Source organism: Mizuhopecten yessoensis, unplaced genomic scaffold (assembly GCF_002113885.1).
Source record: "Mizuhopecten yessoensis strain PY_sf001 unplaced genomic scaffold, ASM211388v2 scaffold11069, whole genome shotgun sequence".
Classification (NCBI taxonomy): domain Eukaryota; kingdom Metazoa; phylum Mollusca; class Bivalvia; order Pectinida; family Pectinidae; genus Mizuhopecten; species Mizuhopecten yessoensis.
In genome coordinates, this window is record NW_018408864.1 from 870060 (window position 1) to 895036 (window position 24977).

At 36.2% G+C, this 24977-nt stretch overlaps 1 protein-coding gene across 1 annotated transcript; it reads left to right on the plus strand.

The window, feature by feature from the left end:
• Window positions 1-1887: 1887 nt before the first annotated feature.
• On the plus strand, window positions 1888-13019 carry LOC110465271 (cyclic AMP receptor-like protein A). The gene is made up of 13 exons (XM_021520979.1): window positions 1888-2153; window positions 3663-3715; window positions 4333-4387; window positions 4665-4721; window positions 5002-5062; window positions 5737-5824; window positions 6001-6090; window positions 6501-6539; window positions 7233-7311; window positions 7652-7782; window positions 9460-9536; window positions 10287-10357; window positions 10476-13019. Exons 1-13 carry the CDS (start codon window positions 2082-2084, stop codon window positions 10602-10604), a joined length of 1002 nt encoding a protein of 333 aa, XP_021376654.1. The 5' UTR covers window positions 1888-2081; the 3' UTR covers window positions 10605-13019.
• The last annotated feature ends 11958 nt before the right edge of the window (window positions 13020-24977 follow it).

The window sequence follows — 24977 nt, forward strand, 5'->3', positions numbered from 1 at the left end:
AACACGAACCTACCAATGGTACACAAGCTATCTGTATAAAGGTAAATTTAGGTAAATATAGTCCTGCTGGCAACAATGTTGATGAAGGATGGCTGGCAATCCTGTCGCCGAGGAGTACGCACGTAGGGCCTCCTGGTGGCTATCATCGTAATAGTTTACATGCATAACGATAAATTTTACATTGGGTTATGCTTTCATATATGTATTGTCGTCATTCTCAGGTTGGAGACCAATCTGAAATATAAACGTTAAAGTGGTGAATCAAATTCATGAATGACCTCATTTTGACAAAACTACACATTTTATTCTGAAAAAAATCTTTTTTTTATTTACCTTATGTGATAATACTGAGAGTACCTTGTACTTTATCGGCTTCATATTTACAAAAAAACAACAACACTGAATTATCTGAGAGCATGTTAATGATTATTGAACATATATATGAAACTGTCTTCGAAAGTACGAAAATAAAAACCAAATAAAGTTTAACATTACACTTTACAGTCAATATTTTGTATGCTTCAATGTAGACGGTGTATATGAGTTTGCAGTGCTTTTGATATTTGGATGATATATGACATGCGATTGATTCGCGAAAGTTCTTTTTTATTCATGGACACATCTTCATCACTGCAATACAAATACACAATACATTTTACCGTTTATCACACACAGATACTTTTTGTCATAAGAACTATTATAGCATATACAACGAACCCTTGTACTACTAGCACAGAACGTCTAGGTCATAAGCACTTAATTATAAACACAATAAAGTTCTTGAGCACGAATAAAAATAATGATCAAATATTGGTACTTATATAGCATAGTCTTAAACATGTACTAATCCCACGTTGAGTCTAAAGAAATTTTACAACACACAAGTATCAAGCACAAAAATGATATACACAAAACATTCATCAATACAATAGAAAACAAAACGAAACAATTTATTTGACAAGCATTACTAAAAAGCGCCTTTTTACTCCATGTAAATTCTTAAATCCCTGATACAAAGTCCGATATATAATAACATACACATTTATCTGGCACTAGAAATGTATAGTTTGTCCCCATTGAAAGTCTATCGGTATTCTGTCGGAAATGTATTTCACTTAATTTGACGAAAAAATGGCCACTGATCGTGGGCGATTAAGGAAACAATCTACTGTATCATCGCCCCGCAATGGGACAGCATCAACCGTGCTACATGTCATCAAGGAGCAAATAAACTTTAGAGACGATAGCAGATGGAACGTAAATGATCTAAATAAGACAATTATATTAATTTTCCTCAATTGTATTGTAAATTGTACATTTTATTTGTTGAAATATCAGCCTTTTATTCCTGATGTACTTTACGAAATAATGAAACTGCATGAAAGTATGACCTAAATATGATCAAATCACAGTATATTGAAAATTAAATTATAATTCGGTTACATTGCAGTGCCATAGTATCACAATATCTACATATGCATATTTGTATATATTAAATTCAGTGTTACATTGCCTATATTTATCAAGCTCAAATCTGATCTATAAACGCTTTTCATTAAGAGCAAAAAGTGTTTAAACTACTTCATTAAGTCAGAGGAAATAGTGCTAATAAAAGTATTATGTTTAAGAAAATCATATCCACAATTTCATCATACCATCGTGCTGTGTAGCATTGTTAACTTGGTTTTATATTGCACGGATAGCATCAGATTTTTGTTTAAATCTCACAAATCTTATATCATATGTGTATGATATAGCATTGATGCTTCACTCATTAAAATGGAAAATATACGTCACAACACCGCCAGGAAATCAATAATCGTCTGTGTATTGTAGTTAGGTCCCATGGTTATTTCTACCTGTGTACAATTAGCGGCTATGTGCACACCTGTATGTGCACCCATGTAAAGACTACGACTCGTGTGTATAAATACAGACATTACATACTACTATCCTGTCTTGCTCGTCCAACCGTGATTTAGTCGGGTTACAAGGGTAAAACAATTGTCCAGACCCGGAAGTTCATGTGGAACATGAAACGACATTTTGTTCAGTGAGAAGCAGACGACAGAGTAAATAAAATGGCGGGTAATGATTCCACAGACAATTCGACAGTCTCCTGTTTGCTGTTTCCAACGACGCCAAGTTACTGTGTAAGTAAAAAATCTGTTATGGATTTGGGTATACCTATTTACAGGTGTTACTGTTTACGCTTTACTGATTACTGTATGAGGTTTAAACGGCACCGTACATTGTATATACATGTACACATGTGTGTTTTACTGACATTCTACAGATCGGTAATAGTACTTGAAAATACGTAGAGCGAATTGATACACTCCTTCTCAATTTCCCTTTTCCCATTGGAGTATTGGATCATGGACATTTTGTCTTTTGTAACAGTCAACATAATGGGAAGAGCCGAAAGAAAATGTTCATTTTCATGCTCCCTTTCACCCAAATACACGCTCATTGCATTCCAATACACTCACACATCATCATCACCCATATATCTTTATCATGACCTCATCATCATCATCATCATCATCATCATCATCATCATCATTATATGACATTCAAATCATCATTATAATCATCACTTTGGTTTGGTTTTATTTTGTTTAACATCCTATTAACAGCTAAGGTCATTTAAGGAATTGACATCAACGTTTTCCTTATTATTATTATCATCATCCTAGATTTACTATAAAACAACCATGTTTCAGTGACAGATCCAATGGGGTTATAATCAAATTTGCTTGTTTGATTGTTTGGTCATAACATTTTACCAACAGTTACTTTTGATAACAAATGAGGATGGTGTTCGCCTGTAATGCCGCTACTGATCAGGGTTCATTTTATAATAGTTACATTTTGGTTGTACATGTTATGTTCTGCTCTAAATAAACACACGGAAATGTTGTTTTAAGCATTTACGGAAGACATAAGCCACGTGAATTTATAATTAGATATTTCCGTAATTAATTCATTCTCACTTTCTGAAATTTAATTACTCGAAGCGTAAATACCGACAACAGAACGTGAGACTTCACCGATGAGTCCTTAAATGACACAGCTGTATAATTCGATGTAATTCATTGTTTGTATTACTGTATATAACCAGAGATTAACGGTGCAACCACCTCTGTGTGTGTTACGTTCATCTTTCAAGATACAATGTGGTAGACTCTGCTGGTTGAATAATTGAAAGCCACCGTCTTCTCTTTTGAGTAGTGGCAGGGGTAATGATACACAAACGTTACAGATTATTTGATCTGAATTTTAGCAGTACTCGCATAAATTTGAAATGCATAAATTAAGGGGTTTTACGCACTTGCCCTTCTGTTTCCACAGTGGTTTAGACAATTTCGTACTTTTTGGCCCCTAGCATCACCGGTGAGGTTTAGGAGGACGAACACATGTATGGTGCAGTGTAACTCAGATTTGCCATACTTGATCTATTACCAAATTTTAAAGTGCCGTCACCAGTGTGTGTGTAACGTTCATCTTTCGAAACACTAAACACTATAACGAGAGGGCAATTTTCAATACGACGACACTGAAGTGTAAAATAAGCATGCTTGAATGTTTTAGAGTCTTTTTTTGTACACCATTGTTGCTTCATCTGATGTTTTATAAAACGGTAAACATTTTGTTGCTAGGATATTCTGCTCTACACCAGAGGCATTGCCGGAGGTCTATCCCTCGTTGGAAGGTAATCTTTTATTAAAGTAACCTCTGTTTTGTTGGTAGACACGCTCTCTGTTACCGCCGATATGTCTATCATTATTATGTGATGTTCACACTTGTGGTCCTAATTGGGTAACTTAAAGTCTCTCTTGTCGCATTGAAACAGGATACATCAATATGTATTACCGCTACATGCATGTTTAGTCAAACTGGACTATTAGCTTAACAGATTGCGTTAAGTGTCAAATGTACCAGTGCATCAGTCTTCATAGTAAGTGTCCACACTGCCTAGCTTGTGGTAAAGGATAAACTCACTTTTTATTTGCATGGTTTAGTCAAGTTTGCATGAAATGATATCGCATATCCAGCTTGACCACTTGCTCATTATGGAACGAAAACTCGGTATTACTTATCCATGATAACATTTTACATATAAGTTGTTCAGAGAATGGTGTAAATCGGAGGTATTGCCAACCAGGTCTCGTCGTTATCAAACCTTTCCGTAGTTCTTCTAAATCTTGCTCAATATGACTTTTTTTTTTTAATTTTTGAAGACACCTTCAATAGGTTTGATTGGCAATGGAAATGCCAAATGCAGTAACTTCAAATGAATTAATCAAGTGTTGTGTTTATATCTCACAGTTCCTTTGTCCTGTCCATAACATGGCTGTTCCGAAAGTACACGGCGTTTGTCCAGGTATATAACTGTGTACACATCTGTATCTCATTACATATGTAATCATTTCCTTTAAATGACAATATTGTCATTCCATGCGAATTAACGATTTGTAGACTAATTACATAAAAATTAAAGTTTTCTCATTAGATTCAGCATATCAATCATAATACACCAAACATACAATTATTAAGGCAAAAACGTAATGTTATCAATGGATAAAAAGCAACGCAAACAAAAAACAAAAATCAAAAACAGCTGGAATAAGGACATGGTCTCTGTTTTCTATTCATTTCAGAGGATGATCGTGTATCTAAGCATTTCCGCTTTCTTTCACGCCATCTTCTTCATGATGGTAATTATAATGCTTTAGTTATCTTTCCAATATTTACATGTTCAGGAATGCTATTTTTATCATTTAAGCTGAGAAAGGTATATATTTTGGATACCTTAGATATCAATTACAACTCTTAACTCCGGAACTTATTTATTTTTAATTTTTTATTTGAGATTCTGGAATTAATTGCGGTCGTTAACTTTGATGTTTCTCTTGATTAAAGCAAATGTGAATTGTTAACCAATTGTTAAACGTTAATCAAACTACTAACAAAGCTCTCTTGCTGTACTTTTAACAGGGTGGTGTGTATCCCGTGGGCCCCATCTGTGTTTTTAAAGGCTTCTGGATTACATATTTCCGTAAGTATGTGAATAAAGTATCTTAAGCTAAAATATTTATGCTAGAATATCCACAAATATTTTCTTAATCAGCATGTTCATGCAACACATTGAATCATGAATGGTGACTTATCTACAAAAAATGAAAAGATAAAATACTTTGATTCTAGAATTTGCTGTTTTTTACAATTGTAACCGACGTACCTCTCTCTCAATAACGAAGGTAATTCTATACCCATCACAACCTGTGGTCATGCCTATGGTAAAATAGTGTCAAAACTCGTTACCATAAATAAACAGCAGTGCACATGTATTGTTTAACATAAAACGTAGATATATGATTTTTATACATTCTGTATAAGTGTTTTGAAGGAATATCTAGGGTTTGTTTTGTAAAGTTTCATTAGCAATAAAGTCGCAAACTTGTCATCAATCTGTATAGAGGTCATCATTAGTTTATTATATGTTTTACTAAGACTGTTATCGAGCTTAATCAGCTCAGATTATCAAAATGATTTTAATGAATTTCAAAAAGAAAATAAACAAATCATTAAGTGCGTTTTGTGTAAGAATATTTTTCCGATATTTAAAAACAAAATCAATAATAATATATAATCATAACTGGTTTAAGCTTATACTCCTCGTTCCATTTAACTATCGCTCCGTGACTTGTTACCCTTCGTTTTGTCCTCCAGACTGGGCAGTGCTGCTCTGGGACGTACACATTACGTGCAATCTGTATAGAAACGTCGTCAGGATGGAATCATCAGAGAGACTGGAAAAGTAAGTACGGGAAGATATAGTGTCCAGCTAAACGTTACACCGAGTCCATTTAATTGATATGTTTCATGACATGTGCAAAATTATGAAATGTTTGTTGTCGTTTTAAATCAATAAAAGCACATTGTTAACTCCTCCCTTAATCTTTTTTGATTCCTTTACTTTCTGTTTCCTTATAGAATATTCTGTTTGAACTGCTGGGGAATACCTCTAGTGATATCCCTGGTTCCTCTCATAGCTGGGCGTTATGGCCCTGCAGGAGCATGGTGGTATGTGATAAGGATTCTCATAAGCTTTTCTAATCTGTCAACTATGGTTTTTAAATCAAGGGAGATACTTCACGTCATCTTTCAACTGTCGGTGATATGTTTGAATGTTATTCTGAATTAATTCTTGTCTTTGGATCAGTGTACATTTAAAGTATGTATAATGTATCTCGACTGCTACTAGGGAAATCATGTTGTCAGTTGTGATAATTCATTACTTTATATGATACCGAATTCACTAATTTATTAATTAAGTGACACATCCTATACAACTTTCAGTAGGGCCTTTTTGAATCTGAAACACCATCATTACTCAGATGTGTTACTGGTAGGCGCTGTTTGGTGTTACACTTTAATAATGTTTATATATTATTAACCACTGCTTCTTCCTTTTTAACATTATATATTTACAGCTGGATTGTTGACGAATGGGATTTGGAGCGACTTTTTCTGTGAGTGTTATGTCTTAATATTGAAACAAATCGACAATACCTAAAAGCGGTTCGCGTAAAGCTTAAAATAGATACATGCGTTTGAAGCATATAGTAACATGCGTTTGAAGCATATAGTAACATGCGTTTGAAGCATATAGTAACATGCGTTTGAAGCATATAGTATCTTTAAAAGTTAAAGTGATGATCATCGGTCACCTTACTTGTTGTATCTAATCAGTGCATTGAAGCAAGTACCTACGATTGATATCGCAATAAGTAATACATTACTGCATGATTGAGGTGGTATATATACTCCTGCTGACATAGTAGTCTAGCGACTTTGTCCGTGCGAAAGCGAGACTACTGGCAGTGTTGACGCTTCTGTCATGAGCGGTCTTTAAGAGACACTTTGCCTAAATGAAGCATTCCTGTGGCCAATGAATGAATTAGCTCCCGTTGTACACAACACTTCACACGATGGTAGTGTAGCTGTCTAATGCTACATCCCCTTCTCCTTCAGCAGTCAGTTTTTGGGTTTGTATGTGTACAGTGCATAGTAACCGGATGTATGCATGCACAGAAATCTTCCCGAAACTGTCCATCACATATGAAGTATTCGTGAAGTATCGTCATTCCACAATTTCATTTGTTTACTAATGATTTATCGTTCTAACTTCAAGTAATTGACAATATCGTGTTTTCCTTTTTCAGTTGGTACATTCCGCTCTTTCTTGGTATATTTTTCATGATCGTGGTCTACCTGTATATAGTTTACACGCTGAACAGGAAGGTAGGAGGTATATTCTATATATTAGTACGTATAAGTAGATATCTGTCTTCCTTAATAGATGATTTGTTGGTGCATTCCTTAATGTAGTTCAAATATTAAGTGAATATTAACTTAGGTAAGAATCAGAGCTAGTTATTATTAGCAACGAAATCATTTAAAAAGACATTATCTCTTGTAAGAAAATAACAAAATTTTTTTAGTGTACTATTTGTTTGTAAATATGTAGTGACTCACACATATGCCAGCACTTAAATGAGATCGGTCTGGCTTCAATATTTTGCAATGAATTTTCCTTCCTTTTTTCTTAGCCGATTCATTTACTGACTGAATTATCCAACAGGCATCAACGTGGCATGGGACGTATGACCCGGATGTGGAACAGAAAAAGGCGCAATTGCGGAACGACATAACGGCTTTGCGTTTTTACCCACTGGTTTACTTACTGATAAATATTATACCACTTATTAACAGGTAATTATAACGATAGTTAAGTACTCTAAAGAGTAGCTATGATTTAGTATTCTATGTTTATATGATGAACCGGTTTTTCATTGCAAATTTACCCTGAATGTACATTTTGATATGTTTGTAAACGTAATGTCTTTTGCATATGATGTTTTGCCTGAATATATTTATTCATAGTAGATATCGGGATACGGTTGTATCAATATTCTTTCCAAATTTGTTTGTTTGTTTGTTTATGTTGAACAGCCCATCGACGGCTGTGGTCATTTAAGGTGATTTTTTTTCTCCAATTTAACGATACCTTAAATATCATATTATTAGTGGCACGGTTCATAATATACACACGTCAATCATCGTTAATTTGACATAAATCAGTACTCTACTACTTTGTGATCATCTAAGAGTTATTCGCTATTGGTAAACCTTAGCCAATGCTGAAAGGGATATATCAAATAAGGCATTAATTTATTAATTTAAATTACATACATAATATATGTCAATGGATAGCCCTAGTTTCCTCTGGCCCCGACACCAGACTTAGACTTTTGACAGATATATGTCTTGTGTGCGGCCAAAGCGATGCTTTATGAAAACGTGGAATTCTCCGACACCGTTTGGTATCGGGGAGCTATGAGGTGCTGACAACAAAAATCTACTATGACACAATACATACCTCACATATATCGATAAATGCATTATTTATTGATCCAAATCAGCTCTTATTATCACCAACAGCTGCAAAATTCCATCAGTAGTGTCCTCGATTTTCAATCGTTCAAAATTTCCCACCTGAGCGAGCGTCATTTTTGTAGGTCATTGGGTGAATAATCAACAAACCGTACTGATCTGGACAGAAAACGGAATATAATATTCTTGTTTAGAAGATTTCCAGGCCGCGTCTTTTTGTTGATTAGTCACTCCCCGATACCAAACGGTGTCGGAGAATTCCACGTTTTCATAAAGCAGTGCGCTCTGGCCCCACACCAGACATCTATCTGTCAAAATGTCTAAGTCTGGTGTCGGGGCCAGAGGAATCTCTGGCTAGTCAATGGTTTATTATTTACCCGAAACAATATATTAATTCAGTTAATTCAATAATAATAATAAATTGCATTTAATTCCTTATACGGAAAATATAGACTAGTATGTTATTGATGTCTTATTGAAAACATTATTCAAATATAAATGTTATATATAAACTACTTTTTTATTGAACAATCCCATTACTTGATATCAATAAGTTTACTAACAACACATGTTTACGGCAATTTGTTTTTGCATTCTATTTAAATACATAATGAAGTACATTATGAAAGCTACAGTTTTGTAATATACGCTATATTATTAATGCTATAAATACGATACTAACGTATTTTTCTTCAAAGGTGTCAAAAGTGTTCATTACTACTAAGTCTAATGTGGTGCAGGGGAAGCTCAACTTCTTTTTATAAAATGTTCATGTTTATGTCTTTTACTCTGTGCTAGTATTTGTGTATACGTGTGTCTCATCGTTTCCATGTTCCATGCCGGGTTAACTTTTATCTTTACGTTTTGTTATTTTTATATTGCATTTGTTTTTGTCGACCATATTTAAGGCCCTAATTATCTCTCTTGTGTTGATTTGCCGTTGAGCATGTAATATTAATAATAATATACGATAAAATATATATTATTCTTTGACAGGATACAAAATGCTATCCACGAGGACAAGCCTGTATTTGCTTTGATCCTCGGACAGTGTATCACAGCCCCCTTACAAGGTAAAGTATCCCCATTTATTTGTACATACAATGACTAGTTAAGGTTAATACATTTCTTACTCTCCACAAAAATATATTCTCATACACATTAAAATGCTCTATTCCTCTAGTTATGTAGTTATCTTATCTTGCTACAAAAAGCTCAAATAAATTCCGATAAATATATACACAACTCAACTAATTGTGATTGTGTCTCTTTCTTAAAATGTATTTTTTTCTTTAAATGTTACACGTCTGAAACGTCAAGCCTGCTTAACAATCCGATGATTTTTCGGTACTTTACTATATGTAGCAAAGAAACATAATAAGGGGGATAACTCTTAAAGGGTAAACGGTAACACATTTCCTCTATACACGCGCTTATGTAGAATATCAGGAATTGTGTAACTCGTAGTTCATTTCATCTTAAAATTTTATATCAACATATCACACATCTTTACTGGACACATTCTTATCAAGATATACATTCGATATAGTTGGAAAACATTTTTTCTGGCGATGTTTCTTAACAATTTTCTATTGCAAATTTAAGTAAAAACAAAAATAACAGTTGCATGTAAAAATGCAAAGAACATCGCAGAAATTGTAAGCAAATGTATTCAACATTAAACTATATGGACTAGATGATTTGATAATTTTAAAACAATCCAGTGTACATTTATTTTCTCAACATTAACATTCACTAAGCCATTGCTTGTGTGCTGCCTACAGCTGAGTAGATTTTTTGCACGTGTATATTTTCCATTCTAGGTGCAATAAATGCAATGATTTTTGGTGCTGACAAGGACACAATAAGTCAACTTACCTGGTCTGGTATAAAGGTGAGGTTATATTTTGATCAAGATACTGCGATAATCCCTGTTGATAAAAAATTTTAGGAGTCAGTTTTTTAATATTAAGGTTAAGGTACATACTAAGTTTTTAATTTTCTACTTACAGATGGCTTTTCAATCAAGATTTAAAAAAAAGGCTTTAATAAAAGAATACGTGATAGAAGAGGAAATTACTGTTTCTCCACCAGCTGGCAGCACAAACAATTCTATAGAAATCATGGATACCCATATATGACGTCAATGACAATACATCAGAGTCTTTAATGCGCATATATGATTCTAAAATTAACACTATAGAAGTCGTGACACTCATCTATTTTATTATGCCTCTAGTGAAAATCCTGTTATATGATTGGTCGGGAAAATTGTTCTTTTAACACTGTCACATTCACTTTAACATTGAGTCGGATATGATGTCACCCTCATGTGACAGTGATACCCTTTGAGTGACCCTAGGCACTTTCACACTCTAATGAATGAAGTATTTATATAATACATTGTAGCACAGCCATATAGTATATATACTCGACACTATAATCGTCATGGACGCACATATTTGACCAATACTTTAGAAGTCATGAGCACTCGTAAAAGATACTACAGCCAGCACTACAGACGTCGTGGACGCTCAAATGTGTTAGAACAGCCAACACTGTAAACGTCGTAGACGTTCATATCTGACAGAAGAACCAACACTATAACTTTACAGCTCCTGAACACTCATATGATCTGCGGCAACGCTATACCCGTCATGTGGGCACCAATAACTGACCGCACTGGCAACATCGTATACACGTAGGTCATTTGCACTCGTATATGTTAATAGTTTTATCCATTGCGCTGTAGTCAGTATTACATGTATCAATTGATATTGAAGGAGTATCACTAGAATAGGTATTTTTTGGACGCGATGTCTCACACATTGGTGCTTAAATCTCTTTCTACGTATGTACATTAGTTTGAGTATCACTATTTTTAGTTATCGAATGCTTTTTATACCAATAGACAGGGTACCTCCATAGCGGTAGTGATAAGCATACCTTGTATTATCATTGTTCGATAAAGGTGCGGCATTATGGTACTCATATAATTCCAGTATTTCTTTGACCCAGATGACAACAGGAATCTAACCAAATGAAAAATTCAGTGGTTATGTAAATTAGTCATTTTGAAGTGTATTTAATAAAGTGGTAGGCATTTATTTATTGATATATTGCCTTTATGAGCTTAGTAAACTCAGACCGAGTATAAAGCAGCGTGTAAGTAATGAACAAAAGGTAACGGCTGCTTGATACATGTTTAAAATTATGTTTCGGCGAGATAACGGAGCGATGATAGCCAATGCTTGGCTCCTTCAAAATCTAAAAACATGGAACATATTCGGATATCACAAAATCTAATACTGCAACAACTGGATGGTTGCAATGTTCTTATTCCATAGATGTATATTAAAGTTTCCGTGTGCATAATGGAAACAATGGCAGCGTGGTTCTGGTACATTCGGCCACGTTACTAACGGATAAGTGTGTCGAATAAGAAATATGTTCGAAGGCCTCCTACTGAGATTGACAATTGAAAGGTGTAAAGTATATTGTCCTAGCAACCATATATATTGTTTAGGTAGCATTGTAGCAACCAACTCGGACTGTGGCAACGGACATATCTACAACGGTTTCATATGAAATGTTCGTTGCCAACTGCATTCATTTTACCGTATACACCGTCCAAATGAATGTCAGCCATTATCCATAGCGAACTTTCTAACGTTATATTATTCTTACCAAAGTCAACGAGAAAGGTCTATCACACCAGTATTATTGTTGCATATGTATGTTATTCAGATTATCTGTATGCTATGCAAATATTGGGTACGTTAAAGGTAATATATTATTTAGTCTTATTAGATGTGAATGTATCGTTGAAAGTTGAGACAACCTTATCAGTGGACCGTTCAGTTACCTGTCATGTCTCAGGTGCAATACATGATCCGTATAAACGAATCACTTGACTCAATTTCGACACCTTTGAGAAAACAGGAAAAAGCATTAAAACATGCAATCATATTACATTGCTAAAATATTTCTTTACTTATACAGTCATACGTAGAGGTGATCGCAGTATGTGTATTCGTCTCTCATATTTTATGTATCCCATGCATCAGTGGAATATAATTGAATATAAAAATAAAAACGCACATTGCCGTCAAATAACAAGGATGCAATAAGGCAATTATAGGAACTGAAACTGAAACAAGAACATCAAAACAGAAATCACAGAGGGAAGAAAACCAGAAAAGAAAATGCACTCCTAGGTTTTCTGAAAAGAATAGTTATCCTTTGTATTTGCTATAAAAATATGTTTACATATACTCATCATACATGATGTTATATATTACGGCAAATACATTCTGCTGATGAATAACTTGAAAAAGCTTCTCAACCTAGAAAATCACAATGAACCATGCATAATCTTTATAATGTATGTAATGTATACATTGATATATATCTGTGCATATATATCATACATGCATATATGAATACTAAATGAAGAATGCAAATTAAATGTCCAGTTCAAAAATGCCCCTTTATTCATTTGACATTAAGTACAGTAAGCAACTGGTCGGCCCTTAATGTACAAACTTGCCATAATGATGTAGTGAAATGTTTGCTTTGTTTGGTTTTTTGCATCAACATACTACATGCAAATGATTAAATAGGTGTTTACTAACTTAGTTTTTAATGTTATTATTCGTTATTTATTCATTTTTATATACTTGATGATTTTTCGCAATCTTTACATATGACAAATTCTCAAAAACTCATGTAGACCGATTTCCGGTGAATGTCGATTTCTGAAAGTAGCCTTTTGGTAAGTCCCTCACATTTTTACTGCTTATAAGCAATTGCTTAATATTTTATTATTTAAAGGCTTGTTAAATGTTAATCATCTTATAAAAATTGTATTGTATTGGTGTGCGGATTTTTTTCTCTAAGTCAAGATGTAAGATTTAAAAACTGAAATAAGTCCTGGCATAAAAGCTCACATAAAACATCTTGCATTGCTGAAGCATGTAATAAAAGAGTTATGGACATTTTGTAGGCGGTCAACATGATGTGACATGAACCTAAAAAGTGATATTAATTTAACATTTAACTTTTTGCAAGTTCATATTACATCATATTTTCTTTCATAAAAGTCAATTGCATAATAATTTATTATGCGATGATGGGTAATAACACGAGCTGTATTTTCTCCATATTTAAGACACGCCATAATACTGTCACAGATATACATACAATCTGTCTCTATCTCAAGAAAGCTTCTGACAACTAAGCATCGATGTATTCAAGAAAGAAATTTATATCTATAGTAATTTGACACTCCTTTTTGACCATTGTTTATGTTTTGTATAATCCATTTTCGTAAATAATAAATAATTATTCAAAAATATTTATTAAACCTGGTCAGAATGAACACTGCTCTTTTAAAGTTAACGAACTAATCATTATAAGACAACAATGTATATTAACACATTTAATAGCAGCAAAGTTCCATTAAGTATCATGCTTTAAGATTGTACAGAGAAACGAGGCAAACCAAAAGTTAGATTGGGGATATTTTTCTTCCGCAACGCTCAAATGTTATATAAAAATGCTTTTCTATAGAAAACATTATTCCTTCGTTTCAGTTGAAAACAATTCCCCATAAAGTTAAGTTTGTTTTGGTTTAGTACGTTATATGGTGTTAATGTCCCTAAAAGGTAATGCATTCCTGATTCTGTCCTTAACGTATACATGTTTGTGTGCAACAAATTGTTTTCAGAAAATGTTAACAAGTACGTTTTAAATAATGTCGTGAATCGAGTAATCATATGGAGTTACCTGATAGTCTGTGACCGTCGAAAATCGGCGGTAACAGGGAGCGGCGCAGGACAGGGTTCAGGGACGTCTCTGCAGCTCTGTGTCTCAGGTGTATCTCATCGGCTGTCACCGACGTGGCTCCCAGGGTGAGCATAGAAGGTTCCCAAAGGGCCCTTTCGGTACTCGGGAGCTGACCGGCTCACCACACTCCTCCCGTTTACTAGAAGCTGTCCATAGTTATTATTAAATAAACACATTATCAATGGCCATTCTAAAAATCGCCATTGCGGCAGGGACAGTTACAAACACAAAGCAGCCAAACAAGCATCAGTATATACAGATGGATATATACATTATACACAAATATGTTCAGATTATTTCCTCGACATCTACCAACTTCACAGATTGTACAATTCCCTATCATTCCGATTTGTTGTGGAAGTCACAATACACCCATCATCCTGGCCATACATTCAACTATGGAGATAACCTGCAGGAGCGATCCCAATCCTCCATCATGAGGTAGGTAGGGGGCGTCTGTCTCTATAATAATCCTTCTCAAAGAGAGATGGCTGAAGAGAGACTTATATCGCTCCCTATTCCTTTCCCTCAGTACTTATGGGTAAATGCCAAACTTGTTGTTTGGGAATCTTTCCTTCCAGGACTTAAGCTCTTGGGGACTTCCGTCAAAACAGTGCCTATGAATCCTGTAATCCGTGGGGAGGTTCTGAGGTAAGTCATCTAGGCAGATATCGCTGGCAGTTTCCCCTCGACAGTGTTTTACCAGGGGCAAGTTGGATTTGACCGCTAGCTCTATTTGTCTCTTGACTATATATTCCTGTTGAGGCAGTCTCCCCATTTCATTAAAGGTTTTGATTCCGCATTCTCCCACAGCCACTACACTCTTAGCAATAACTAGGGATGACAGATCTCTGCACAGTTTCTCGCACTGTCGTTGAAATTTTAACTATACGCTATTTGTTGACACTTAGCATAATTTGAATTTGCTTGTACATGCTCAATTATAGAATTTAATGACCTGAATCTCAAATGCCTTTCAATTTCCCTTATAATTCCATTCATCAACTCACCCACTGATTGTCTTCTAGGTCGCACTTTGTCTCATTCCCTTTATTGAAATCTTGGACATGTATCCTCTTTATTTTCACCTGGCCAAATTGTATCTTACAAAGGCTGCATGCAAACCATGGCAGATGTGTTCGCAGCACATGTCTACGCGGATGCGAGAACCGGCCTGGGCAGACTGGACACTCTCTTCCCTCTCTTCCCCAGTCGCGCATGGAATCGGTAGCTTATTCTCGACATCCTGATCCGGTCCATATCTTTATATACATATCTATATATATACATGTTTAGTAGCAAATCATAACAGGAAATCTAAAAACACTATACTATATACAATTTATATCAATTATTAACATGACATATATATACACAAGTGCCCATGTCTATTTCCCTCCTCAAGAAGCAGTATACAGCAGAGGGTTGTGGCCATGGGTGAGATTTGTGTTAAATGGCTAACCCCTGTATAATGATATGTAAAAACAATATATAAAAAATAACTGTACTAAAATTGGTATAAGCATGATGAAGTGGGCTATGTGAGCTTCACATTTGTAGAGATTTTTTTTGGTTCGAGAATAAAATAAAATTAATAATCCGAAAGGGTGCCTACACATGAAAAGCTAGCTTTACAGAAGGTAATATTTTGACAACAGCACACGAAGCAAAATTGCGAAAATTCAAGTTTTACAACTTTACTTGGACCCAGATAATTCTGCAACCAGGTAGGTAATCTTTAATTTCAGACAGAACTTAGGGAAAAAAAATACTATAGGGGGGGGTTTTGTCAAATTTTGGGTAAAAAAAATTGTATTTTTTTGGCATTTTTTGGTAATTTTTGATGTGGTAACCACGGTTTTCACACAATTGACATACATAGAAAAAAGAGGTTTATACACTTCTCAGTACTTTATATGTATTGTAAATGTAATGCAGTTTACAAATATATATACATGTATACATGTGTTGTGTAGGGTAAATCCGCTGTCTTTACATTTCCTCGACATGTGCCTTGTTATCAGAGTCGGGCCATTTCTACTGTATACTGCTTCCTCAGTCTTGCACATAATCCCTGAGGTACTGAGGCCTTCGACAATGTCGTCTGTTTGGTCTCTCTGCGGGCTCCTCCTCATCCAGCTGATAAGTGAATGTGTCATCAGTATCCTGTCGACGATAGTTCTCCCTGTGGATGTCAGAGAAGGATTCACAGCCAGCGTGCCCGTCTGTGTACTCGCTTCAAACAACACAGAGAGATCTGGCACATCCGCGTCATCCTCAATGTCTGCTGTTGATTCCTCTGCTACGGAGATCAGTCGATTCCGCATTCGTTTAAACCAAACAGGGTATATGTCGCCGTTGTAAAGCTTCAACCTATCATGATGGACTATCATCTCCTTTTTCATGCCTTTGATTCTAAACAACACCGGTGACTTCACTTTAACCACCAGGAATGGTCCCTTCCAGGGTTGCTGCAGCTTTGGGCTACGTCCAACTTTAGAAGCAGTATCCAGCTTGAATACAACATCCGCAATGTCATAATGACGTTGATGCGCCTTGACGTCATAGACCGGTTTTTGTCGAAATTGGGCTTCCCCGCAGATGTTCCCGAGCAATCATATGTGCTATCTGTCCTTGTTCAATTACTCCGCTGACATAGTCTGAAGTGGTACGGATGCTTTTGCCTTCTGTTACAGTTCCAAGCATCAGATCAATTGGCTGATTGACCTCTCTCCCAGGCATCATCAGATTTTGGGAAAAGCCAGTCTGTCGATGATGTGTGGCTCTTATAGCACCCGCGATCTGTTGATGGTCCCACTCTTGGTGTTTCTGGAGATAAATCCGAATCATCTGCAACAGTAGCCGATTGTACCATTCGAAAAAGGCCTGTAAGGTGTTTCCCTAGTCTTTCAAACTTCTAATACATCACAGAGGTGCCCTGCCACATTCCCGTCCACATTCCGTCCCTGGTCTGTGTGTAACTCCAGAGGACAGCCATCCACTAACACCCTTACGATTGTCTCAGTACTTTGGTCCGGATTAGGGTGACATTCCACCCACTTTGGAAACTGATCCACGATCACAAGGATGTATTTATTTCCTGCTTTCGACACTGGTAATGGCCCGAAAATATCCATATGTACACACGCTCCATTGGAACCCCAGCATGGTATTGTCCAAGTTCCGACCTTGGCTTCACGTCCACCTTTTTAGTTAGGTTGCAGACCCTGCAAGATGCCACATGCAGTTTGCATGACTGGTTCATACCATACCAGATAGTTCGCCTTTACACTCCCTCCAAGGTCTTGGCCTGCCCAAAGTGACCTGCCGATATATGATCATGACCTAACTTGAGTATTGCTGGCTGCAAACTTATCGAAGCCATAAACAGGAGTCTTGTTGACATCGGATCCTCCCAAACATAGTACAAAATATTATGCGGTACACGTAATTGGCGACCACCAATGTCTTGTTCCCCGACTCGTCATTTGGAGATCTCACTCTGATGGCATGACGGCATTACCCAACCAAGCCGGAATTCTCCCCAAGTCTGGGTCTTGATGTTATGCATCAGTAAGGTCTTTCCCGGACCATGCTTCCAATCAGTTTGCGTGTGCACCCAATCCCATCCCCGCCGAATTTGAAGTTTACAGTATATGCTCCCCTCCGTCCCCCCTCCCTTGCCAATTTTTCATTAGTCCTAGACTAGGCCTTGTTTCAGTAAATGTACGTATCGGAGTATCCCATTGTTCAATCTTGAGATTGTTCTTTACTCGCATGAAATTTGCAGATAGATTATATAATTTCAATAAAAAATACTGTCCCACTTGTGTAATATCAAAGACCCCCATCCAAAATGTGTTTCCTTATACGTAAAAAAGGGTTGATGTACAGGGACGTGGAAATACAGATAGGCCTATATAATAATTTCTACAGTATTTTATAAGATTAATGAAAAATTAATAACTTTTTTCTCCTTCAGAAAATGGGATTTCTTATAAATTCTCCTAAAATTTACCGACGCGGACATCCGAGATGCATTCGATTGCTTGATGAATCGTTTTGAAGTTCGCCAGATACAGAGTCATCATGCTTTGCTGACATTCACACAAACAGGTAGTATTATTAGCAGCCCAGAACCTTAAGATGTAAGCTTTAGTACAAGATATTAAAATGATAATTACAGCACGTGTACAAGCTCAGAAGATAGCACCAGCCTGCAGGATGACTGTGATGTGCAAAATGTCCAAACATATACAGTAAAAGATTTGCTATTGAAAAAGGATAAAAGAGGAATACCTACAGCACCACAACGGTTTTCAGTAATCTCATGCGAGATGCGGCAGACGAAAAAAAAAACCAACTGTTTTTTTTTAATGTATTAAAAGTGGCACCTCAATTAAGCGGACATAAAAAGGAGGCATGGCAAAGACTAGGAATAGTTTTGTAAAACAAAAGGAAATATTTTAAACTTTGATAAAGATCAGTTACCTAAACATAAGTACAGTGATTTTGTGAAAATGGAATGGGCCAAAGGGGAATTGTTTGGGGGAATACTACAGAAGGCTAACATCAATTGTCTTGTGCGAAACAATGAGAAACCTGTTTGTAAAGTCAGTGCTAATGGTTCACCCCTCATAAAAATTGTAGATTCAATGAAAGTTAGCCCAAAGATTTTGAAATAGACCCAGACTTTAGATATTGTGTGTGGAAGATGCCGAAACAGAATGATTTCTTCAAGTTTGTTGAAGATGAAAAAATTTGTAACCATAAAACTAGTGGCTCAACAAAGTCATTTTAAAACAAAATTGCGAGGAAAATTGGAATCCTACATGCTGTCATGATCATGAGCCATGCATTATTTTGGCATTAATTTTCACAACAGGTAATATAGATTTATCATGACGGTAATATTATTTCAAACTGCACAATATTTCTAGTTGTCATGATACTGATCATGAGTTGACCCAAGACATTTAAATTACAGTTTCTCTTGTTCAATCTACAAAAATCCTACCAAAATGTCATGTTCTATACAAAATATATGAAAATAGTCTGCCATTATTTTGTCTGTGGTATTTTTTTTAAATTTGTCTGTGGTATTTTGTTGACACGTGCATGTAGACCTGGCTATTGGTCTACATATAGCCATATATTTCCTGATAATCCCTAAAGCGTTTTTCAAGAAAAACATATACATATTTTCTTTTACAATTTAGCCATCAGCCTTAGATTTTGATGAAATGTTGAATGCTGTTATCTATACTAGTACTGTCTACATGTAATCATAATTACTTCATGGCACCATGTTCTATTTGCAAACAAAAAACAAAATCCTGATTTTGGTTGTTGAAGTATTAGTTTATTTAACTAAGAAGTATGGATGAATCATCAAATCAACAGTAAAAGTAAACAAATGCATTAAGATAATGTGCATGCACATTTTCATCAATGATATCTGGACCGTTTACTTAGTCTACAAATCTAAAAGTCTGAAGATAACAAGAAAAAATATTGTCATAAGCTTAAAATAATCTAAATTGAGAATTTAAAAATAGTTCCCCATTCTCAAAAAATAATATACAATGGGCAATAAAATTGGTGTAGAAATCCTTAACTTCTACACATGTATTAGTATACATACGTATCTACATGTTGATGTACCAGTCATGATCAGCTATGTCCCATAGCAGTTCTGGTTTACACATCTTAGTTGCTCATTATAATAATTATCAATGGGTATGACAAGAAAGTAGGAAATGGGCCAACGTTACCCCCTAAGCCAAATCTCATTTAATGACACCAAATTTTAAAGGCTTTTAATTCTTTAAAATTAAGGGCCTTTAAAATGGGAACAAGCTTTTGTAATTCTTTAATGCCTTTTAATTTTGTCGTAATTAAGGGCTTTTAAAATTGTTAAAAACCCCTTAAATATTTTAAGGGCTCTTAATTTTGCTACATTTCAGTGGCTTTTTAATTGCACTTCAATTCTGATGCCTCTAAAATTATAAACGATATCAATTTAAGTGTCATTAATTTTAAAAGCCCTTGAACTATTGAATGGCCATAACCTGTTTTTTAAGAGTCATTGAAATTATTTATTAAGAGCCCTTAAAGTCATACCCTTAATTACCCCATTACATTTAATGGCCCTTAAATGTAGCAATATTAAGGGCAGATTTTAAGGGGATTTTATGGCCCTTTAAGGGTGGGTTTGTGCATACAGTAGTGAGAGTTGAGCCCCTCAAAGACAACCAGGCGAAAGGGCCTCGACCAATTACGCGCGATCACTCGTGCGTGGCAGTAAAAGACGAGCATCCTCCACAAAAAGAGACGAACAACGTCCGATCAATCATGCGTGGCAGCAAAAAAAGTGTATCCTCAACCACAAGAGACAACAAAGCACGATGACGCATCCGACATCGCAGACATTGACATAGACAGTGAAGAGTTATTTGACAGCAACACGGAAGACGACTCCGAAGAAATAGAGAAGAGAACAACCCAAGAAGTTATCAAAGCTCCAAAGTTCGAATATTTGAAGGTGAAATTGCTGCGAACCTTCTGCGGTCATCTCCAGTCAGGCGAATACCTGAAAGATGCACGACAAACACTTCAGCACACCAGACGGGTACATGTACATGCAATGTGGACAGCCTGTCCAGGGACGGGGTTTCGACTGGAGCATTTGTTTAGTGCCGATTTTACTTTATAATCGAGTCATGGATACCGGAAATGCTAAAAAGACTTCGTGGAACGGTGACGGGTCAACTGAGCAGCTACAAACTCTTCCTCGATTATCTCAACGCCAAGGAACTGTACAGCACCGATGACCTTGCCAGGATCCGTATTCGCATTACCAGGACCAGTCACACAGAGAAAGTGATTGAGAGTGCCAGATCAGATACAAATGGCGTCGTGCTGCATGTGACGATGCATAAAACAAGCGCTTGTCCTTGTCCCCATTCCACCTATGACAAACCAATCAAGAAGACGTGTCAGTCATTTAACCGGGGGAAACCAATCATCGCAACACTCTCCTCAGGAAAGTGGTGGCAACCAACGTAAGAAAAGCGGACCACAACAAGCGGTTTGCACTGGCAGCGCACTTGAGCCACGCTCCCGCCACCAGCGACAGGTACTACGAACAGTTTAATATGGCGGCCAATGCGGTACCTATGTCCGAGACAATTTCGAACGTGTTGACAAAAAAAAGTGACAGCAACACTAGGGGCACCACAACAAGAACCAGAAAGAGAATGCCCATCAGGTGAGCCGGAATGAGCGCAACCGACATCACCGGCAACGGAAAGACACAAAAGCACATCATCGAACGAAGAACCATAACAAAGATGCAAGCTTGGCTCGGCATATACCACCTTTGTGCCTATGATGCCAACTTTGTGCCTTTACAACACGAACGACGGAGCTTCGCCCTGTAAGAGGTGCAAGTACTCCTTCAGCTATGCAGCAACTTTCTTACCACACAAACCTCCCTGACCGCCAACACAAAAGTCAACCAATTGCTATCGACAGACGAAGGGAGACAGCTCTACGCGGATTTGTGCAGCAGATTTGGATCATCTACAGACAATAAGATAGCAGACCGTGTGTGATATGCAGGACGCAAAAGGAAGGATCAGGAACAAGAGTGAAGTACACGTAGGTGTACTTCACCTTCGTCTGTTGAGTGTGTTGGACCATCAGACAGAACCAGTTAAGAGTTAGAAATAGTAAGACTGGGATGGAAAGAGCGGTAGATAACGTGGATTCCACTTGTTTTTAGTTATTTTAGTTTGATCAGTAGTTAATTAAATATCATTAATACGAAATTGATTATTAAATGTGCAAGTATTTTTGTGTCCTGTTGTAAAAACTGCTTTATATTTGCAAGTAGGGCCAACTTGCTATTGAGTGTTTTACACATTTTTTCGATATGGTTATTCCACTGCAGCAGTTGTCAATATGTCTACCTCAGATTGTATGATGCCTAACATTTCCAATGTGGCGTTGTTTATGTTTAAGTGTAATTGCGTATCTATTATATGTGCAGCTTTTTGAATTGTGGAAATTACCGTACATGTTGTTTTCTTATCATTTAAAAGCATTTTATTCAGACGACAACATTCTATAATATATAGTAGGCCTTTTGTTTGTACACTTGGGTGGTAAGTGATTGAAAAATTATTTCATTCCTTTTTTAAATTAATTTCATTGAGGTAAGTTGTAGTTGGTTCGTTCGTTAATTTAATATAACTGATAAGAAATTGATCGTTAATTATTAACGAAATTGTTGCAGAATTAATGCACATGGATTTAGTTTATGATGCAGGTATATTTATTGCTTAACTATTTGTTTTTAGTTATTCTAGTTTAATCGTTATTAGGTGAAAATAGTCAACTTCTGGGTTTTCGCCAGATTGATGTTCTAGGCGGATATTTTCAAATTTTGCATATTGTTAGACCTATATTGTCTCTTTAAAAGCACTAAATATTACATTTCTGCCTTGCTAGTAAGTCCCATTTTCAAGGTATATTTAGGGCTTTTCACCAACTGGTGAAAAGACCTATTGTTTTTGTTATGTTTCTTATTCTTCTTCTTCTTCTTCCTCTTATTCTTATTACAAGCTAACCGGTAATAAGATTTATATATATATTTTAAATGCCGCCGTGACTATTCTCCATAATTATGTTTATTGAAGATTTAAAAGAAACTGTGGTTAGGTATACATGTAGCAAACACTAGTGAAAGCAAGTGGTTTTTTTTTATAAAAGCAATGGATAAAGTCTTGAGTGTAATCAGCCCAACAGAACTCAAAATATAAGTAGTGCATTTTATAAACTGATTCTCTATTCATATAGTAACAGTGATAGAGACCTAACACCCGGGCCTGGAAAGTTGTCCCAAGCAGGCACTTTCTTTGAAGAAGCACTGTATAAAGTCAAGAGTGTAATCAGCCCAAGAGAAATCAAGATATTGTGCNGTATATTATTACCATCTCCATAACATATTGGATGAAGTTGCTAAGTGTTTAAATTGAATCAGTTGATGATTTTCTATATAAAGCAACAGTGATATTTGGCCTTGACCTTGGAACCCTGAAACACAACAATGTCCAAAGTATACTCATACTTGACCTTTGCATAAAGTTTGACCAAAATCCATGAACGAATGAAGTTGGTAAGTGTTTAAATTGAATCAGTTGTTGATTTTCGATATATAGCAACAGTGACCTTGACCTGACCTTGGAACCCTGAAAAACAAGGGTATACCCATATTTGACCTATGTATGAAGTTTGACCAAAATCCGTGAAAAAATGAAGTTGCTAAGTGTTTAAATTGAATCAGTTGATGATTATCTATATGTAGCAAGTGTGACCTTGGATCCCTAAAATACAACGATTTATGAAGTATACTCATACTTGACCTTTGTATAAAGTTTGACCAAAAACTGTCAAAGAATATAGTAGCTAAGTGTTTACATTGAATCGAGACGGGACGCGACGGGACGGGATGATTTTCTATATATAGCAAATGAGTCCTTGGCCTTGACCTTGGATCCCTGAAATACAAAGATGTCCCAAGTACACCCATACTTGACCTTTGTATAAAGTTTGACCAAAATCTGTCAATGAATGAAGTTGCTAAGTGTTTACATTGAATCGGGATGCGACGCGACGCCAGATGCCGCACCAGGGCAAAAGTCCTTGGCAGGTGAGCTAATAACAGATAGAAGGACAGACAGACGTAAATTCTGATTACTAAAGATGTGCAGGGGTCCTAACAACAAATTGTGTAATTGAATTGGAGAATCCCCCTTTGGGACCACACTCCTCCCCCTAGGAAGCCGGAGTATTATGAGAGAGACCCTCTGTTAAACGGCATTCAGTCTTTTTAACCAAGTAATGCTCCAGACCATTGGTTTAAAAACATCATCAAGCTATACAGAAGGACTTCAAAGGATGTACTGTTCAGGTGATGTATGTCCTCGCAACAGCGAAAACTGCACTCGAAGGAAGTGCATGTGTTGATGGAAAAAATACAGTTACTTATAAGAATTTCCTATGTGCAAAGGGCTATAACTCCAGAAAAAATAGAACATGGACACTGGATTCTAACTCAAACTGTAATCCATTATACATGTATACTAAGTTGCAAATAATATGGAAAAACGTTAATTATGAGAATTTCCTATGCGCAAAAGGGCCATAACTCCAGTCAAAAATGGAATTTTAATACATGGTTCAAACTCTGTAATCTATTATGATAAAGCAACAAACAAAGTTTCAAATTGATATGGCAAGCGGTAGCGAAAAAAGTAAAAACAAAGTTTATTTTGATAATTTCCTATGTGCGAAGGGCCATAACTCCAGCAAAACAAGAGGCCCAAGGGCCTTAGCGGTCACCGGAGTTATATCATAGGTACTGGTAGCTTTATTTTATTGTTTAGATGTGATGTGGAAATCAGTATGTAAACTAAGTGAACTATAAAGTCGGCATCAGTTCCGCGCTATCACAAGGAGACTAACACGAACATATCGCAGCCTCCCAAAATACACACACATACACTACACGCATGCATCTTGCACACAGGGGAGGCCGTCCTTAAATGACCTTAGCTGTTAATAGGACGTTAAACAAAATCAAACAAACAAACAAACAAACA